This window comes from Eumetopias jubatus, unplaced genomic scaffold (assembly GCF_037043125.1).
Source record: "Eumetopias jubatus isolate StellerSeaLion01/CBP00866 unplaced genomic scaffold, mEumJub1_p1.0 scaffold_4, whole genome shotgun sequence".
NCBI classification, from domain to species: Eukaryota; Metazoa; Chordata; class Mammalia; order Carnivora; family Otariidae; genus Eumetopias; species Eumetopias jubatus.
This window is the reverse complement of record NW_028274810.1, coordinates 96098079-96118902: the sequence shown is the minus strand read 5'-3', so window position 1 is coordinate 96118902 and position 20824 is coordinate 96098079. Positions and strand designations below refer to the sequence as shown.

The following is a 20824-nucleotide window of genomic DNA, read 5'->3' as shown; positions in this document are numbered from 1 at the left end:
AGGGCAAATTACATAACCTCTCTGAGACTCAGAGATAGTGGGGCTAATCATTCCTTGAAGGGTGGATGCTGCTGGTACTTCTATGACTATTCCTATAGTTACCGCTCTGCCTGGCAGATTCCTGCACATCCCTTCTTTTCTTTTACCCCCGTCAGCTTTCTCGGGCCCAGGCAGCCCTCTCTCCTCCCCTCTACCTTTATGACTCATTTGCACTCATTGCACTTCATTTTTCCTGAATGCTCAAGCTACAAAAACTTGTTCTCAAAGAATGGGAACCTGACACCTTTGACCTTGGTTGGTGGGGAGGTGGCCTGAAATGCCCAGGCAGGACTGGGGCAGCACGGTGGTGGTGGCTCGGCGCCTTTCTCCTCCCGTGCCCCCCTGCCTGGGACCGGAACTTGGTAACCAAAGTGACTAGGGGCTGAAACTTGGCCCAAGAGGCCCCCACTGTGTTCTTCCTTTGTGATGGGAATGTGGCCTGGTTCCCTGGGAATGCAGCTGGGGATCCCGTTTCCAATTATGCAGTTTGGCAGGCAGAGGTTGGGGCACAGGGAGACCTGTCAAGGAGCCTCTTTGTCCTGGGGACTGGTCAAGCTGCCAGGCACCTCGGACCGCTGAGATTCCCCTCCCTGGGAAAGGCAGCTGGGCCAGGCCAGGCGCTCCTGGAACTGCGCCTTCCAGGGCCAGGGGGCAAGCTTGATGGCCACGGAGGGGTCTAGATCAGATCCCTGCTTTCCAAATCCCCATGGAATTTCTGGGATTCAGAAATTCTGGGAACGGGCAAGGGAAGGCTTAGCTATCACTTGGGACCCTTTGCTCTGCCGCAGCGAGGACAACACTGGTTTTTTTTTTTCTTTCTTTTGTTCAATTTTATTCAAAGCATTGTCTTCACATTAGATTCATAGAGACTCCAGTCCAGGTGCAGGATGGCTGCACTCGGGTCTCAACCAGGTGGAGTGCTCTGAAGTCCAGAGCTGTGACTATCCACCCCCACCCCGGACATCCCTGCTGGCTCTGGTCTGCCAAGGGTGCCAGTGGGAGGGAAGACAGAGGCTGCCCAAAAGGAGCAAGGCTCGGGCTCTCACCCCAGCAGACTTCTGCCTAGGAACACGAGGGAACGCTGAAACCGGAAACTCCACCATGGAGGGACCCCTGGGTGGCTCAGTCGGTGAAGCACCTGCCTTCGGCTCAGGCCATGATCCCGAAGTCCTGGGATCGAGACCCACGTTGGGCTCCTTGCTCAGCGGGGAGCCTGCTTCTCCCCCTGCTTGTGCTGTCTCTCTCTCTCTCTCTCTCATTCTGACAAATAAATAAATAATCTTAAAAAAAAAAAAAGCCCTCCACCTGGGAATGTTGGTAGAGTCACCTTCTCGGGTCAGAATGAAAGTCACATTTAGCCTGGGCACCTCTCGCATGTTGCTGGCAAATCATTTGCGTACAGATACTCCGGAAAGTTGCTCAAACTAATCCTGTCCCCCTCGGTGCCCACCGTGGACTGGGAATTTCCCCAAATTGATACGGGACATTGGTTAAACTTTTTAACTTGCCAGATATTCATTCTACCAATAGTTATTAAGCACCTGTTAGGTTCCCTAACAAGAACTTTCATTCGGGGAGTTTATCCTCCACTGGGGGAGACAGGGAGCCAATAAGAAAGCGAAACAATACTATTATAGATTGTGAGGTAATGTCATCCATCCATGGGAAGGAATGTCATCAAGGAACCAAGCACGGGGCTTAAGAGTAGCTGGGTGATGGAGGGACATTTTATATAGAATGGTTAAGGAAATCCTCACTGCGGAGGTGGCATTTGAGCTGAGAGACAGAAGTAGTAAAGAAGTAGCCAGACCAAAGAGACAGATGGAAGAGTGTTTCAGGTATGGGGAACAGCAAGTACAAAGGCCCTGTGGCAGAACGTGCTTGGTGTGGGTAAAAAACAGAACAGAAGCCACTGAGGGTTGGTGAGCCAAGAGAGAAGATATGAGAAAGGCAGGAGCCAGTCCAATCTGGTGGGGCTTGAGGCCACAGCAAAGGAGTTTGGAATTTACACAAAGAGTGGTGGAAAGGTGTTGATGGGTGTTGGAAATTCCTATTACGAAGTAATTCAGCAAATGAAAAGGGTCTCTATAAGGTATCTGTGAAGTGTAAGGAACAATGTAATAAATAAACACCCATATATTGTTTGGTTTTACCAGGTTTGGAACGTCACAGAAATGGAAACATGCTGCGTTTGCTTTTCTGTTCAATGTCACGTTTGTCACAATGGGCCACGTTGGTGCACATAGCTGCAGATGACTTATATTCGTGGCTGTGTGGGACTCACAGAATAATGCTGTCATGGCTTATCCTTTCTCCTGGTGCATGGCCTTATTTGATTTTCTAATGTTGAACCAATCCTACATACTTGGGATAAACCCAACTTGATTGTGATGTATTGTGTATTTCTTTTTTTAATTAATTAATTTATTTAAATTTAATTAATTAACATATAGTGTATTATTAGTTTCAGAGGTAGAGTTCAGAGAGTCATCAGTTGCATATAACACCCAGTGCTCATTCCATCCCGTGCCCTCCTTCCTGCCCATCCCCCAGTTACCCCATCCCCCCCCACCTCCCCTCCAGCAACCCTCAGTGTGTTTCCTATGATTAAGAGTCTCTTATGGTTTGTCTCCCACTCTGATTTCGTCTTGTTTTATTTTTCCCTCCCTTCCCCTATGCTCATGTTTTGTTTCTTAAATTCCACATATGAGTGAGATCATATGATAATTGTCTTTCTCTGAAAGACTTATTTTGCTTAGCATAAATACCCTCTAGTTCCATCCATGTTGTTGCAAATGGCAAAATTTCATTTTTTTGATGGCTGAATAATATTCCATTGTATATATAGACCACATCTTCTTTATCTATTCATCTGTCGATGGACATCTGGGCTCTTTCCATAGTTTGGCTATTGTGGACATTGCTGCTATAAACATTGGGGTGCAGGTGCCCCTTCGGATCACTACATTTGTATCTTTGGGGTAAATACCCAGTAGTGCAATTGCTGCATCGTAGGGTAGCTTTTTGAGGAACCTCCATACTGTTTTCCAGAGTGATTGCACCAGCTTGCATTCCCGCCAACAGTGTAGGAGGGTTCCCCTTTCTCTGCATCCTCGCCAACATCTGTCATTTCCTGACTTGTTAATTTTAGCCATTCTGACTGATGTGAGGTGGTATCTCATTGTGGTTTTGATTTGTATTTCCCTGATGCTGAGTGATGTGGAGAAGTTTTTCATGTGTGTCTTTCATTGTATGTCTTACTTGGAGAAACGTCTGTTCACGTCTTCTGCCCATTTCTTGATTGGATTATTTGTTCTTTCGGTGTTGAGTTTGATAAGTTCTTTATAGATTTTGGATACTAGCCCTTTATCTGATAAGGCATCACAAATATCTTCTCCCATTCTGTCGGTTGTCTTTTGGTTTTGCTGATTGTTTCCTTTGTTGTGCAAAAGCTTTTTATCTTGATGAAGTCCCAATAGTTCATTTTTTGCTTTTGTTTCCCTTGCCTTTGGAGACGTGTCTAGCAAGAAGTTGCTTGTCACAGAGGTCACAGAGGTTGCTGTCTGCGTTCTCCTCTAGGACGTTGATGGATTCCTTTCTCACATTGTGGAATTCCATTTGCTGGTATTTTGTTTAGGATTTTTGTTTGTGTGCAGACAGATCAGATTGGCCTGTCATTTTCCTTTCTTGCCTTGTCCTTGTTTGGTCTTGGTATCAAGGTTATACACTGCTCATAAAATCATTTGGGGGAATGTTTCCTCTCCTTTTACCCTCCGGGGCACTTGTGGAAGACAGATAAAACCGCAGAAGGGTCTGGTAAACGCAGCTGCCAGACTGTCATCCTCTTCTGCGGTCCCACTTTCTGGTACAACTTTTCTTGCTTGTGCCTCCAGCCCGACCTATGCCCCCGCCCCGCCAAGAAAAACAAAGGAAACACATTGCTCCCTCATAAGCGTCTCACATGGAAATGCTCACAGCTTACTTAGAAAGCTGGGTTTCTGGTTTTTTACAGGTGGGTCCTTAACTCAAGAGTTTAGCATGAAGAGTTGTTTTCAGGCCTGCCCTGAGCGCCCCCACGTAACAGGTAGTTGCCTCTCTTAACAGATTAACCACGCTTCTTGAAAACCCAGATATAGGATCACTCACTTATCCTTTAGGGCCTCCCCGAACATGAGCCAGAGTCCAGCCAGAGGTGAGTCTGGCGGAGCTGGGACCCCGGTCTGCCCGCCAAGGCTGCTCTGTTTTAGGGATGTGTTGGAAACTATGTGGTCCAAATCCTCTAAGCACAAAATTAGCTTCTTTCCATATTTTTGAAAGGGAAAGAACACCTTACTAAATATAACATGGGTCAACAAGCCAGAAACAAGATAAACAGCCAGCAGCTGCAGCTCAGGAGCTGGGTTCCACACCCCTGGTGAACCCACCAGAGTCCTGGTCTCCAGAGGGAGGGCAGAATCGACGGACAATTTTAAGCGACCCCCTGGACACATAACCCTGCCATGAACCCAAAACACAAGACCTTCATTTCTTTTTTTGATTCTAAAACCAACATATACACATTTGTGTGTTTCCAGTTGTTACTCTCCCAGTAAGAAAAAGAAAATAAAAATCACTCTAATCCCACAGTGCGGAAAACAACTAAAAAGACCATGGGATGCATAATCTGAGTGTTTTGAAATTTAATATAAAACATAAGTGTTTCTCAGCCTTTTTCCCCAGTATTGTTCCCTAAAGAGTCTTTTTAGACACTGTTTTTGTAATGCCCCCATTTTACCCCCACTCCATGAAATTTTAATACTGCAGATATCTTGTGTGTCTGTTAATGTATGGTGGAGGGCCACAAACCATTGTAATATCTAAGACTATATCACACCATCCCCAAGAACCAATTTTTGCCCCCGCCCACCGTGGGTGGTCTCACTCCATTGGCAATGCAAGCTTTAAATAAAATTAAATAACAAACCTTTCTAGAAGAACTTGCTATGCGCCGGTCACATATAATTCTAGGTACTTTATGTATGTTCTCTTGTTCACTTATCATAACTCTCCTATGAGGTGAATACCAGAAAGACTTGGTCTGCTTTTACAGTTGTGGAAGCTGAGGCACAGAGAGGTTAAGTAACTTGCCAAAGGCGCTGGGAAAGTTGGGAGTGAGGATCTGAGCCCAGGCAGCCTGGTTCCAAAGTTCATGTTGAACCACCAAACTGATTTGCCTTGCAACAACACCTTCTGATTGTAACAAATCCAAAATACAGAAACAGGGTAACAGGTAGAGTTCCCAAGCCCTCTCTATTCTCTGAAGAAATCATTGCTAAATTTGGAATGTGTCTTGCCTGAGGTTTTTACATATATGTTTGTATATATGAAAATCGTCTGTCTCTTGTTTAACATAAGGAGGATCATCCAGCCTTCCTTCCTATATATTCATGTGTACAGATGTGTATATAGAATTTTTTAAAAATTAGAATCACACTGAACATACTGGTTTTTTTTTTTTAACTTTGACTTTAAAATGTATTAGCTGGCTTAAAACCATAATTTAACAAGCACGTGTACCATATTTTATTTAACCAGATGCAGATGACTGGCTATTGAAACAGTTTCTAGTTTCTCACTGCTACAAAGCTTTGATGAATATCCTTGCCTTGTACATAGTTCTCAGAGCCAAAGGGTATAAGCATTTTTGAAACTTTTGATCCATCAATGCCAAAATTTGCCGTCTGGAAAAATTGTATGAAATCACTTATCCCAACACCATTACCCACATTGGGCATTATTGCCTGTTTTCCATCACTGACCATTTAACAGGCCCAAATGTGTGAATCCCGACATTTTCATCTCTTTTGGTGGCTCTCATCTGGAGCCTGTTTGACTCATGTGACAGGTAAGGCAAAGCTTGAGTCGAGAGATCAGGGAGGGTGGGAGGTTAAAGTAGCCCCAATCACTGGTTTAGAAAACACACTCTCCACCTCCCAAGGACAAGGCCTACCTGCTGGGCACCTAGCAGGTGCTCAGTCATGGGCTTTTTCATCTCCTGCTTCCCACACCAGCCTCTGGCTGCACCTCCGCACCACTGAGCCCTCCTCCTCCTCTGGCCTTGTCTCAGATCCATTTGGCAGAACTGCTAAACCCCTAATCCTTTCCTTTGCTGGCTATGAGTGATATTTGGGAAACAAATACCCTCATGTGTTCGGTAGGCTTTTGAGCGGATCCACAGCAACTGTCTGCAGTGGAATGGGATCCCTGTTCAGTGCCCTGCATGCCTACACATCCATGTTCACACATCAGCACACATGTATTTGTGGGTATGCTCATGTGCATTAGCACAGCACAATTCGGGTGCAGACCCTATTATGTGAGGTGGGACTTGTCTCTCACAGAGACTTTCCATATACCCTCCAGCCTGAGTTAGGACACCCACCTACCGAATTCCACAGTTTCTAGACTTTCTTCCCACTTTGTCGTTATTCCCTGTCGACTTTTTCCTGCTGGCCCGGAAGCCCCACTAACCCTTAACTTGCTCACCGGTGTCCCTCCAGTGCCTAACACTGCTTAGCAGATGCGCAAGAAATATTTGTGGATTGAAAAAAAAAAAAAAGAAGAAGAAGAAACAGACCTCAAGCCGATAAAGGATATTATCCCAAATATTTTTAGAGTATTTTTTTAACAAAGTGGCCACTTTCAGATTGAGCCCGTCGTTTGATGAGAAAATATCTCTGCAGCATTAGATTTCAAGTGGTCTGTTTAGCCATCCTTCTGGAAAGATTGGAAAGAATGCAGAGTTGAAAATAGGACCTTGCCCATCCAAACATCTGTCAGGCTTTACTGTTCTGTGAAGGTCACTGTCCCGGGAATAATGTACTGAGGAGCAGTTAGGCAGGAAGGGTGCCGCTGCTCGCCGGTCCTCCTGGCCCCTGAAAGTGTTCTGAGCTAAACCTTCAGGTGACTTGCTTATCTGGCTCACTCTCCCAGCCAACAAATGGTTGTGGAATCCCAGGACGGTGGGCTTGTTCCCTTGAGCACAAGGTCTCCGAGCTGCTCCGTGGGAGGAGGGTTTCTCGCCCGGCTGGGCACAGCAGCTAAGATGGGGAATAGGCCGGCTTCTGCCACTTTAGGAAAAGCAAAACTCCGCGTGGCTGAAGGGAGGCGAGTCTTGCAGGAAGACTTCAGGTGGCCTCTATTCATTTCATTCAGAGATTGAGCAGACATGTTTGGGGCCCCTGCTATGTTCTGGGTACAGAGATGTGTCATGGGAAGAGAGAGACTGGCCACAGTAGTCACTGGTGGCCTGTGGGAGTCCACGGAAGGGGCAGCTGAGCAGGGGGGACCAGAGAACTGCAGAAATGCTGGAGGGGGGTGTGCAGAGAAGGGTGAGGTGAGAGATGAGGGCGAGAGGCGGTCACACACGTGACTCCAGGAGCCCAGATTTTCCGCTGCAGGAAATGGGGAGCCATGGAGGGTGGGGGGCAGCCCATAGGCCGTGTGGACTGGGACACACCCCCGACGGATGCCCGTCGCCCAGGCGATTTGGGTACAGCTACTGACCACGGCTCATGCACACCATCGTTCACACTCCTCGCTGGACCCCGTGCCCGCCGAGATTTCACTGCACTTCATTAAATTCCACAAAATGTTTTCAGGCCCCAGAGTGCTGACCTCTCTGGTCTCCTGCATGGAAAGGTCTGGCTTTTCCTTTTCGGGTGGGGTAGGCGGATCAGCCCTCCCTCTGCAGGCACGTAAGCCATCTGGAATGCATCAGCGGCCAGGCCTGGCCGAGCGCGCGGCTCGGTCCCGCTCCGTGACTCCTTCGAGAGTACCGGCGCTGCGTTCGCAAACGTGTCGGGAATCTGAACTGAGCCTCCTCTCTCTTCTTTCTGCTTTCCTTGCAGACCTCTCGGCCGCAGCTGTCCACACAGGATGCCTCGAATTTGCTGGAAGCCATCCCTCGAGAGCGCAGCCGCTGCTTCTTTAGGGCAGCACTAGGGATTTCGTTCCGTGCGTTGAAGGGGTTTTTGTTGTTCTTGCTGCCACTGCTGGTGCGCTCATTTATTTATTTTCTTTCTTTGCACCGGGCCTCGCCCTGCTCGCACTGGCATGATGGCCCAGTCGAAGGCCAACGGCTCCCACTATGCGCTGACCGCCATCGGCCTGGGGATGCTGGTTCTCGGGGTCATCATGGCCATGTGGAACCTGGTGCCCGGGTTCAGCGCCCACGAAAAGCCGACAGCTCAGGGGAACAACAAGACAGAGATAGGCAGCGGCATTCTCAAGAGCAAGACCTTCTCCGTGGCCTACGTGCTGGTCGGGGCTGGGGTGATGCTGCTTCTGCTCTCCATCTGCCTGAGCATCCGGGACAAGAGGAAGCAGCGGCAAGGCGAGGAGATGGCCCACATCCAGCACCAGCCGGGGGTCGAGCCGCACGGCCCGGAAGAAGACAGGTGAGGACGGGCTGACCGCCCTTGGACCGGGGGATGGACACACACACACACACACACACACACACACACACGCTCACACTCATAGGGTTCACTGATGAGACTGTTTTAATCTAGGAGGCTCTGCCTTCCCACTCTCCCCCACTAAGGCTCTGTAAAGCAGTTTATAATTTTCCAAATAGCTTTATACTTCTATCCCAGAGTTTCCCAAATCATGCGGTATGAATGGATTACAGGTGTATCAAGATTTTGACGCTGGCAGGAAAGCTGCATGGGGCCCAGGGCAGCCAGAGCCTCCAGACAGGCTGTGTGTATGTGCTTTGCGTTGAAAAGGTTGGGAACCAGTGTCCTATTTGGACACAAATGCCACAAACGCATTTAAGAGATAAGCAATAAATCGGGGAACACATGATGAAAGTTGACATCCCTACTAGGAAAAGAGCCCTTGCAAATGAGTGTGACAGGGGAGCATACCAGTAGGAAAAGGGACAAAGGATACAAGCAAGCATCTCGTAGATGTTCAGATGAGAGATGTTCAACCTCATTCGTCACGAAACGCAAACAAAAAGAAGGTGTCATTATTCTTTGCCTATCTTAATGGCCAAGCCGGGCAGCCCCCGGTGCTGGAGAGCTGTAGGGAAATGGGCCACTGATGGGGGTATCGGCTGACACAGAGGAGTCTTCATGGCGAGAGGAGATATTGAAGATGCATGTCCCAATCTATTCTGTTCCTAAGAGTTTACCCTTGGGAGAAAAATCACGCAAGTGCAAAGGAGTCTGTGCCCTTAGGTTTATCAGAGCGTTGCTTAGAAGAGCAAAAACTGAGAAATGACCTAAATATCCACCATTCAAGCTAAATTATGGCACGCCCACTCGGCAGCATTCTGCAGAGCCACAGCTGAGCCATAGTTGCCAACACGGGACCATGTGCACCATGGTGAGAAAGGGAGGTTACAACACGGCATCTGTGGCAAGGTCCTAATTGCATCAAATGTTGCAGCTGTGGGATCAGAGAGGGGTCTGGAAAGGTATGCAACAGAGTGTTAACAGTGGTTGTCTCCAGGTGGAAGGAGATGGGACGGTTTTATTTTCTGCCTTAGGTTTTTCTGTGTTGTTTAGATTTTCTGCAACCTTGTCATCCTTCTAGCGGGAAGGGAGTTGTTTTTGGCTTGGAGAAACGAAACCTATTTTCTGATAATAAAAGATCATGCACGCATATTCTCGAAAACTTAGGAAATACAGAAAAGAACAGAGACGGAGAATCAGTCCACCCCCTAATTCCCCACCCTAGCCAGGAGCACACACATACTAAGGGAAATGAGAGGTAGGCCTGGACAAACAGGGAGGGGCTGATGTTGGCCATTATCACCCTATAGGTTCAAGTGTAGAGTCCTGGACTATGGCTTATGGCACTATTCCCTATACGTGTGTAAAAAAAAAAGAAAAAGAAAAAAAGACACCCTGACTTTCTGGTTTTCTCTTTCAACAGTCAAAAGAGATTAAGCCTGAGGATAAGACCTTTGAGCCTTATAGTGAACTTGGAAGACAAAATTACAGAATACCTTGAAATACATATAAATTTTATAGCAGAAATTCCTTCTCTACCCGGGGACAACCATTCTACTTCACACTGGCCGCTGCTTCGTGCATGTTTGTGTGGCCTTTGGCAAAAGGACCCAGCTTGGCGCCAGAACGGCCCATCTGGCATGTGGTTAAGCATGCGTCTTAAAAGCAAAGGGGGCTTCACACTTCCTTGTGTTAACACTTCCAGATCATCCAGTGTAGTCATTGAGTGTGGCGTTCAGTTCCTGCTCTCCCACTTCCCAAATATATGACCAAGTCACATAACCTTGACGTATCAGTTTCCTCATCCATAAAATGGGTATGAAAGTAGTACCTAGCTCACAGCATTGTTAGGAAGATGAAACTGGTTGATATGTGTTAAAGTACTTAGCACAGTACCTGACGCCTAGCACACAGCTGAAGTGTTAGCTTTTATTACTTTTGGCACCCACGGGTTGTTCACAAGGCTGGTGTATGTGGACCCGGTGCTGACACAGGATCTGGAGTTCATCTACTTGTGATTTTCAATATGGCGGGAGCGCATGCTAACACTCTCCATGTTGGTGCTTATTGTCTTGCAGCCAGGAGGAGGAGGAAGAGGCCTCCTCCAGGTACTATGTCCCCAGTTACGAGGAAGTGATGAACACAAACTACTCGGAAGCGAGGGAACTGGACCAGAACCCGAGGATGAGCATCTCTCTCCCATCCTATGAGTCCTTGACGGGGCTTGACGAGACGAGCCCCACAGCTGCCAGGGCCAACGCGGAGACCAGCCCGGGGAATCCACCCGACAGGCAGAACTCCAAGTTGGCCAAACGCCTGAAGCCACTCAAAGTTCGAAGGATTAAATCCGAAAAGCTTCACCTCAAAGACTTCAGGATCAGCCTCCCGGACAAAAACATCCCTCCTCCCTCCATCGAGCCTTTGACCCCCCCACCACAGTACGACGAAGTCCAGCAGAAGGCTTCTGACGCCCGGCCACCTGACTGACGGCCCTGCTCAGGTGTGTCCCTCCGGTCGCTCACCCTCCACACCACGGACCCCCAGTGAAGCCACTTCAGCTGCAATTGAGGAGTGGAGGGGGCAGATGCATACAGATTGATGTGGATGGGGGCGAGGGAGGGGGGCGTGGGGAGTCCAGTGACTAGGGACTGACTGACGTCCACAGAACCTCATGTGGCAGTGCATTGGGAAGAGCTGCTGCCTCGGATCTCGGGGTGTGGACCCCGTCACGGTCCTCACAGGGTACGCACCTTCCCCATCGTTTTTCCCCAACTCTGAGTTGTTGGCGACAACACCTCTCTTTCCAATCAGGAGAGGATGCCTAGCAGCTGGTTTAGGTTGTGATTTTTGTTTTGCTTCCACTAGGACTGTTTTGTTTCAAAAAGAAAACAAGATATGCCTTTGCTTTCTTCACCGGAGTCCTGAGCCGTGGGTAGGAGATGTGACTCAGCTTTCTAGAAAGGACGCGGGGCCATTTCAGGAACGAAGCAAAACAAGAGGCTGATCGATGATGTGGGGGTGAGGCCCAGCTGGGCTCTCTCAGAGCCCCTGAAGCTGTTGGCTCTCGGGGGCCCCAAGGCCTGGTGATGCATAAGATCAGAGTCTTTACTGGTACACTTTCCTAGGGCCTTCAGGGTAAGGGCAAAAAAGGAAAGCTGCGTGAGATATATTTTATTCCTTCTAAAATGCCATGCAAGTGAGCTTTTTATAATAAAATATTTTATATGTAGTACATTTGGGCGCTGAATTATTGTCGCAGCTCTTCCAACACTGACTTGCTTAGGGAGAAATATCACTGATAATAATAGTTGCCGCTAATCTGCACAAACACTTCACATGTGTTACGGCATTTCATCTGGATCCTGGTATCACTGCCATTTTGCAGGTTAGCTCACAGAGGCTCTGGTTCAAGTGCCTCATGTCACATCGCTAGGAAGTAGCCGTGCTAGAGTCTGAACCCCAGCCGTCTGGCTCCAGGGCCTGAGTTCTTTAAATGCTCTACTGTGCCATTCAGTGTGAAGAGCTTTTTCAGACTTCGAATGAGGAGCTGTGCTTCCCAAGAAGGGGAAGCTACTGCTGCTGCCCCTTCGACTCACATGCCCAAAGGACCATGGTGGCTGTCTAGACAGCAGCTCCTACCGACCTAAACGTCCCCCCAGCACCCCCCTCCTGAGACCCGGCCCAGCGGGAGCCGATGGGCTGTATGCTCAGAAAGGCCGGGTGAGTGTGTCCTCATGCAGGGGCCAAAGTGCCTGCCTGTGGAACCCAGAAAAGCAGTTCAACTAATGAGGATGCCCAGGATTGCTGACTGCTGAGGCTAGGCCAGAAGAGGAACGACTGGGGTCACGGTCTTGACCGTGGAGTGGGAGTCTGGGAAGACACACCTGGGTCCAGGCGTGCCTTCCTGGTACTGGGGAGCATGAAGCGGAGTCTGCATGCCTAGGAGAAGAGTAAATTCTGAGGCCCTGGATGTTTCCGAAAAGCTTCTAAGTAGAGAAGGGTGGGCAGATAGGGAATGAATCCCTCCTGATCTCGGGATTGGCAGCAGGGTCTAAATTCCAACCTTTCTCTTTCCTTATGCAAATCCATCTATTAAAAGGGAGCTGCAAGGACCTGCTTCGTAGCTAAGACACCAGAGGCCTGGTCTGGTCACAGCCCACTACCGAGCCAGCCTGTGGCTCTGCATATATCTGGGGGCTGGATTTGTTCTTCGGTTAGTCTTTTTGCTTCCTCCTGATGGGAAGACAAACAGGAGGAAAAAGAAAAGAAGACAAGCAGGGCACCTGGATGGCTCAGTTGGTTAAGCCTCCGACTCTTGACTTCGGCTCAGGTCATGATCTCACGGTCGTGAGAGTGAGCCCGGAGTAGAGCCCTACGTTGGGCTCCACGCTCAGCAGGGAGTTGGCTGGAGATTCTCTCTCTCCCTCTGTCCCTCTACCGCCCCCTCTCTAAAATAAATAAATCTTTAAAAAAGAAAAGGAGAATAGCAAGGTTCCAAATGATAGAAAGGGCCCTCAGTCTGGGCTCTGGTAGATCATCCTGCGGGGTGTCTGCCCAGCCTAGACCCTCCTGGGGGGAGAAAGTTTTGGGGCTTGTAGTGGGCTGAATGGTAACCCCGAAAGATCTCAGGACCTAAGTTCTAGGACCTGAGAAGTTACCTTACAAGGTAAAGGTTTTGCAGGTGTGATTAAATTAAGGGTTTTGAGATGAGGTTATCCGGGAATCACCAGGTGAACTCTAGATGCCATCCACAAGTGCACTTGCAAATGAGAGCTGGGGGACACCACACACAAAGAAGAGGAGGAAGCAGTGTGACCACGGCCGCAGAGACTGGCCTGGTACGTCTGCAAGCCAGGGACTGCCAGCAGCCCTGGAGCTGGAGGAGGCAAGGGGATTCCCCTCTAAGCATCCAAGGGCGCTGCAACCTTGACTGTGGCCCAGCTGATGCTGGTTTTGGACTTCTGGCCTCCAGAACCATGAGAAGATACCTTTCTATTATTTTAGGCTACCAAGTCTGTGGGAATTTGTTGCCTAGAACATGTAGCATATAGAGCATGGTTCACCTCTGTCTATAGGAAGGCAGAGAGAACGTTAGCTGGAAATGTTGCCTGGGGGCTGGAGACCTGAACAGTGCCTAGAGAAGCAAAAAAAAAAAAAAAAAAAAAAAAATCCATCTGCAGTATTAAGTTAAAACCACCTGTCAAAGCAGGGGACCACCTTCACCTCAAAATTCCCCAAGGCACACTCATCCTGTTTGCTCCTTGGTCCAGATCTATCAGGGCCCTCTATCTTTTGACTCAAAAAAAAAAAAAAAGTGGGGGGACAGAGGGTAAAAGCCAGAATAAAGCCTCTAGCCCTTTCCTCGCCATCATGTTTCTGTTCTTAGAGTAAACATGAAAGGACAGAAATATAGAGAAAATTTAAGAAGCCACCCACTCGTTCTTGAGCCTAAATAGCACCAGGGCCAAGAGCAGAGAAAAACCCCACCCAGCCCTCCCACTCCACCCGAAAGGAGGAATCTCAGCGGCTATATTGGTGTCACGTGAGCGCTACTCTCTCAGGTCACAGCTGATTGGACCGGAGGTGTGTGGCCACCTGACCCAGGAGAACCAATCAGAAGCTGAGCTGGGCTAAGCCCTGCTCCCTCAGGAATTGGTCCTGTGATGGATGGAGAGGCCGTTGGATGATGGGGTCTCGGGGATTAGGGGGCAGTTTGGGCGCCATCGTGATGGGCCACAGGTGAGCAAAGCAGGGGAAGAGGCAGAAAGAGGCAGACATGAACAATGAGACCTAGGAAATAGCTGTCTCCGGATGGCTTTCTGGTCCTTGGTCCTTGTCCCTTGGGAAGCCCAGCCCAGCCCTTGGGTTCTTATAAGAGATGCTGTGTCCTCCCAGTAAATCCGATCCCTTTTGAGTTCTGATCCTAAATTTAGCCCAAGTCCTTGAAGGGAGGCACCGCCTTTGCATCATAAACAGTGTTGAGCACACAGTGGGCACTCCACCTATCCCCGATTTTTATTCTCACTTTTCTCCGACTGGCTAGAGTCCTGACGAAGGGGAGCCACAAGCAGATCATTGAGGCAAAAGGTTTCTCTCTTCCTCAGTTCCCAAGACGGCAACTCCCATCAGGGAGAGCGGACAAGTCAGTCCGTTTTGTTTGCTCTCCAGCCTGATACCAGCTCTTCGGTACCTTTAGAACTGAGTGGCTCATACTAAGAAAGTGAATGTCAGGAGGCCACGGCTATCAGGACTTAGACACCCTCTCCCTTGTTGATTCCCAAGCTTGCTTCCCTAGACTTTGATGAGTGGAAGTGAAAAAGTCCCTGATTCAATTCACTTGGAAATCCACAAGTGAAACTCCACATTTTTACTGAGCATCTACTATGTACCACATGCTAGGGATCAGCTGCAAACAAATGGACCAAGTCTCTGCTGACACCAAGGCTATGTTCTGGGTTGAGGGGGACGGATGATGAACAAAGAAATAAATTCATAGGCTATAATGTCAGGAGATGAGAAGCCATGTGAAAAAAGATGAGGCACTAGACCATCACCTGTTTGGGTGATTGGAAAAGACTCTTGGGAAGTAACATTGGAGAAAAGTGGGGAGTGAGCCACATGGAGATCTGGGTGCCGAGAATTCTGGAAAGCCTCTCACGTGCTTATGCACATCATGAATCTCCAAGCAGATGTTGCAGGATATATCATTTCCCAAACCAATTTGGTCTCACCACCTTTCTTCCCCACAAAGTCTCTTCCATGGTCAGCTTTCATGGACTACCTCATAGGGAATGGTGATTGAGCCAAACCCAGTAATAATGCAGGGGGAGAATCAGGCCCAGAGCAGACAAGAGACGTGTCCAAAGTCCTGGAGCTCATTGACCAAGCTGTCCGTTAGCTTCCTTGTTGCGTGGCATTCAGGTCAAAGATCACCAGTGAGGGCCCCAGCAAAAGATCACAATGATCACAAGATGGCCCAGAACCCGACACCTCGGGGGAGAGCCCACCTCACATGGGAGGAAGGCAGTCAGATGGATGACATGCTGACACAAACCAAACAGCCCCCAGACACAACGTGTGACAAAACAGTCTCAGCTCCTGGTGACACTGGTAAACGTTCACACAAATGCCAGAACTGGACATCTTCACCTTAGATCAGTGGTTCTCCACCAGGATTGACTTTGCTGCCCAGGGGCCATTGGGCATGTGACAGTGGTGGCGGCGGGAACGGGGGGCTGCTAAGGGCATCTAGTGGGGCCAGGAAGCTATTAAACATCCTACAGTGCAGAGGACATTACCTACAACAAAGAGTTATTATCCTGCCCTAAATGTCAAGAGTGCCAAGGTTGACAAATCCTGCCCTAGACAAAGGAAGATCTATTCTCTTGGGCAGTGGGGACTCTGGGGCTAGAGCCTGGCCACCCAGTGTCAGCTCTATCAAAAACCCAGAAACACTCATCCTTGGAGATCAGCCTGAGTGTGATATTTATGATTTTCCTTAAAAAAAAAAAAAAAAACTGTCACTTTTACAAAGACCATTTTGCTATCCCTCCCCAATCCAGAACTATAAATCTAATTCCCCACAGCATGTATAAACAGATCTCTCTTCCTTTTCTCCATCCCCAGTCCCTACTCTGTGCATTAAAAACTCTCCATTGGAATTTATTAACTGTCATTTAAAGGATGTGGGAAAGATAATAGTCAGTAGTATTTACAAACTCAAAAGGATTTTAAGAAAGTTTAGATTACTCAAAAGCATACTAATGAAGGCTATATTTCAAAATGAAACAACTACAAGATAATTTGAGAAGCAAAAATTATGACCTGATCTTCTGGGATGTAAGTCTTCTCGGAAAAAATGTCAGTAATACAGCAAGCTTCTCAGGGAGAAGCTGGGCTCAGTACTGTATAAAATTTGAAAGGTGCATGGAAACTTTATTTTTTTGGAAGATTTTATTTATTTATTTGTTTATTTATTATTTGATAGAGAGAGAGAGAGAGAGCACAAGCAGGGGGAGCAGCAGAGGGAGAGGGAGAAGCAGGCTCCCCGCTGAGCAGGAAGCCCGACACGGGGCTGGATCCTGGGGTCCCAGGATCATGACCTGAGCCAAAGGCAGATGCTCAAATGACTGAGCCACCCAGGTGCCCTGCATGGAGACTTTAAACCCAAGCATGTTCTTACTATTTACCCTCAGGATGTCTTATTTTAGAAAGCATCTTGGTAGTTGTGTCCAGTCAAGAAAAATTATTAGCATCTACTTTAGCAAAACACAAAAGAGGGAAAGATAATGTAACGATGCAGTAGCAACTAGACAAGCCGTAAATATGTGTTTATAAGAGAAAGTGTGTGAGTACTTGATATAAGCAAGCGAATAAATGCATCTGCCTTACCTCAAATTGAAAATCGAACCAATAAAACAAAATAAAAAGCTGCATTTTTTGTTTCTGACAAATTAGTTGTCTTTTTAAAAATCAAATTCAACATACTTGTTCACAAATTGACTTTTCAAATAGTAAAGGACGTACCATTCTAGCACTTTCCAATGGTAAATTCACTTCACCACCAAGTGGGTTGTTTTAAATCAATACAAATGCAGCAAAGAAGGGATACGGGAGAAGCCCTGAGCCATAACTTTAATGACTTTCAAAGGTAATGCTAAGTTTATGGAAAACGTCCATTCAATTGATCAAAATGACAAAGGAATGGGACCCCAAAAAAAGCTGACTGCTGTATGGGATAAAACTTGATTTTGATGTTAATTCCTAAGTTAAAGAAAAAAAAAAATCAAGGCGTAATGTTTTCCCATTGGCCTGAAAGCAATAAAAATTGTCCATTAATCTTCCCTTAAGCCAATAATAGAACAGTCTCAAGGGGCAAAATAGGAGCCAGAAATAGGAAGGGGAAATGTAGGAGAACGCCAAATGGCTAAGTTCTATGGATATGTTAGGAACAGACTGTCCCATAATTCTATTTCGTGTATAACTGAATTCTCAGATGTGTACATTTTTATACATCCTTTCATTGAATAAACATTAGATTAAAAGGAATATGCAAGTCAGGGTTTCTCAACTCTGGCATTATTAACACTTGGGGCTGGATGACATTGATGTGGGCTGGGGAGCGTGCTGTCCTACCCACCATAGGATGTTTAGCAGCATCCCCAGCCTCTCCCAACTAGATGACAGTAGCCTCTCCCGCGTGTGACAATCAAAAAGGTCTCCAGACATTTTCACAAGTCCCCTGAGATGCAAAATATCCCTGAGAACCAGAGCTTGAAGTCTAGTGGAAAAAGTGCAGGATGGGAAATTAGAAAAAAATATTATCACTCAGGTGGTACTTTCCATGTTTGTAAAATGCAGCTGTTGACAATAGCCTTGGGTCACCAGACTGGGAGAGTCAAATGAGTAAACTATATGTGAAAATGCTACAAAAAGTAGAGTCTTGAGCTGGAAGGGTTCTAGAGCTCATCTTGTCCAACTTCCTTGTACAGAGAAGGAAACTAAGACAAAGATGTTTACCTAAAGACCACCCCAAGGTGATACAAACATAGATAGTTATAATTAAATATTGTGTGGATTCCACCTGGGAAAACAAAGCACACAGAGCCCATTTCAGTGGACCCCTGAGATTGCATAGTGTGATCCTCAACCCAAATAATGGCTTCAATGGGCTGAAGCACATGTACAAATTTTTTTTTTTAAGATTTATCCATTCATTTTAGAGAGAGAAGGAGAGAGAGGGCATGGGGGGAGGAGCAGAGGGAGAGAATCTCAAGCAGACTCCCCACTGAGTGCAGAGCCCTGCGCAGGGCTCAATCCCATGACCCTGAGATCATAACCTGAGCTGAAATCAAGAGTCAGATGCCCAACTGACTGAGCCACCCAGGCACCCCTACAGATTTTTGAATCAAAGATTCTTAATGATATTTTTAAAAACTCATTGGTCACTTTGGCAGTTGCTTCTTACTTTGAATACTGATACATAAAAAGAAAGAACCAATCCTTTATTCTGCCTTTCCTGAACAAACCCTATTTTATGATAAACATAAACAAATAGTTGATGAAGGAAAACCCTTCTTTCTCAAAGAATTCTAGCTAATACTTACCAAAGGAATAGCAATCAGAAAAATCACAACTTAGCAACCCCAAAGGAAATAGTGGATCTAGAGAATGATACTCAAAAAAGGCTAAAACTATTAGTTGAAAAGTTGATGAGCCCAAGTGTCCATCAATGAATGAATGGGTAAACAAAATGTGGTACCTATATACAACGGAATATTATTTAAAAAGAAGGTAATTCTGACACCTGCTACAACCCAGGTGAACCTTTAGGACATGATGCTCAGTGAAATAAGCCAGTCACAAAAACACAGATACTGTATGATTCCACTTATAAGAGGCACCTAGTCAAATTCACAGAAACAGAAAATAGATGGGTGGTTGTCAGGGGTTCAGGGGAATAGGGAGCTGTGGTTTAGTGGGTGTGAAGTTACTGTTTTACAGGCCAAAAAGGTTTTGGAGATTATTTACGTAGCAATGTGAATATACTTAACATTACTGAACTGTACCTTTAAAAATGGTTAAGATGGTACATTATATGTTATGTGCATTTTACCATAATTAAAAATAAAAATAAAAAATCACTGGGAGAAAAAAGCTGACGGGGACTTTGTAGTGAATGGCTCAGTCTATCAGCACAACTCCTATTGATCAATCTCTGGCTCATTAAAAATGGGATGAGCAGGGCACCTGGGTGGCTCAGGTGGTTAAGCATCTGCCCTCTGCTCAGGTCATGATCTCGGGGTCCTGGGATCAAGCCACACATCGGGCTCTCCACCCAGTGGGGAGTCTGCTTCTCCCTCCCACTCTACCTCTGTGCTCTCTCTCTCTCTCTCTCAAATTAAAAAAAAAAATCTTTAAAAAAAATGGAATGAACAGACATTTATGTGCCCACAATGTAGATGAAGGAATCACACAGTACCGCCCACAAAGTGGTCTTGGCAACAAAAAGACTTTGGATGTAATCAGGCTTCTAGATCTAATTGTTAGTTTACTGGAAACATGGGGAAGAGAGGAACAAGTCAACTGAAACCATGAGGAAGCAATCAGCCACATCCAGGATGTGAATATTCTATAGGACAAAGGATTTAGTTTCTCCAGTATATCAGTGGCTGAGAAAATGGGAAGAGTGGTTGTCTTTACAGAATAAAAGGGATTTCAGAGACAATAACCAAATGTGATGTGTGGATCTTGTCTGCATCCTGTTCTAACAAACCTACTGTGAAAAGATATCTTTGAGAGAATCAGGGAAATGTGAGCATGGACTGATGTTAGATGATATTCAGGAATTATTATTAAGTATTGTTCAGTGTGATAATATGTGGGGGTGGGGGATGGCAGGTAATGTAAAGGGGGGTGGACATCTTCCTTCCAGTTGGGAAGTATTCATGGCTGAAAAGACACAATCTGTTTTAAATTAATCCAGAAAAAAAAAAATCAACAAGGAAGAAAAAAAGAAATGAGAGAAGACTGGGAAAATATTGAAGCTGGATGATGGGTACCTGAAGTTCATTGACTTGTACCCTTTCTCTACTCTTGTGTATATTTCAAAAATCCCATAATAAAAATAGTTTTTTAATGTAAGCAGTCCCAAAGGAACATGTGAGCATACGGCACAGGTAGAGTGAGCTACAAACCACAGTGTAGGCAAATAAGTAAACACCCTCTATACCAATCTGCGATGTTAAGAGGTGCCAGAAATGGGAGGTTAAAACTTGGACCTTTGCCAAATGGGCTAGCCAAGTCTCAGATGCCCAGACTGAGCCAGCACCCTCAAAGGCAAAGGGAGGGCTTTAAATTTTTTTTTTTTCCGGAACTGCCAGTAAAGGGAGCCTAGGAGGCAATCTGTCTGTTTTCAGTGTGGGTCTGGAGGGAAAAATTTAATTAAGGCCACAACAATAATAAAGATGACTGTCACCCTGAGACCTTGAGGATCTGTAACCACATGGGGCTGGGGTTCAAATTTATACTCCATGTGTTCAGCGGGGAAACTCCAAGCTGAGGAAGTAAATGTAAGTGGTTACAGGTTATTAGCATCCCTGGCATCCAGCTGAAACCAACAAAAAGCCTTCCTAAAGGAAAGCAGCCCGGAATCAGACCCTGAAGCATTCCCACAGGTTAAGTTCAATCCAAAGTGAGATCAAAATCAAATCACTACACACCTGAGAAACAAGCCAGGATGAGGCAGAGTGGGCAGAAGCAAACCATAGAAGGAGACACACACA

General features: G+C 46.7%; 1 protein-coding gene across 2 annotated transcripts in view; it reads left to right on the top strand.

Annotated features, from left to right (window-relative positions):
- The window catches only part of TMEM51 (transmembrane protein 51), a 53650-nt gene extending 42519 nt beyond the window's left edge, over positions 1-11131 (top strand). For both annotated transcript variants that reach the window (XM_028108604.2, XM_028108603.2), the window contains exons 2-3: positions 7929-8477; positions 10619-11131. In XM_028108604.2, the coding sequence (XP_027964405.1) occupies positions 8134-8477; positions 10619-11027 (753 nt within the window). In that variant the 5' untranslated portion in view covers positions 7929-8133 and the 3' untranslated portion in view covers positions 11028-11131. The remainder of the gene's footprint in view (positions 1-7928; positions 8478-10618) is intronic.
- Positions 11132-20824: the final 9693 nt, after the last annotated feature.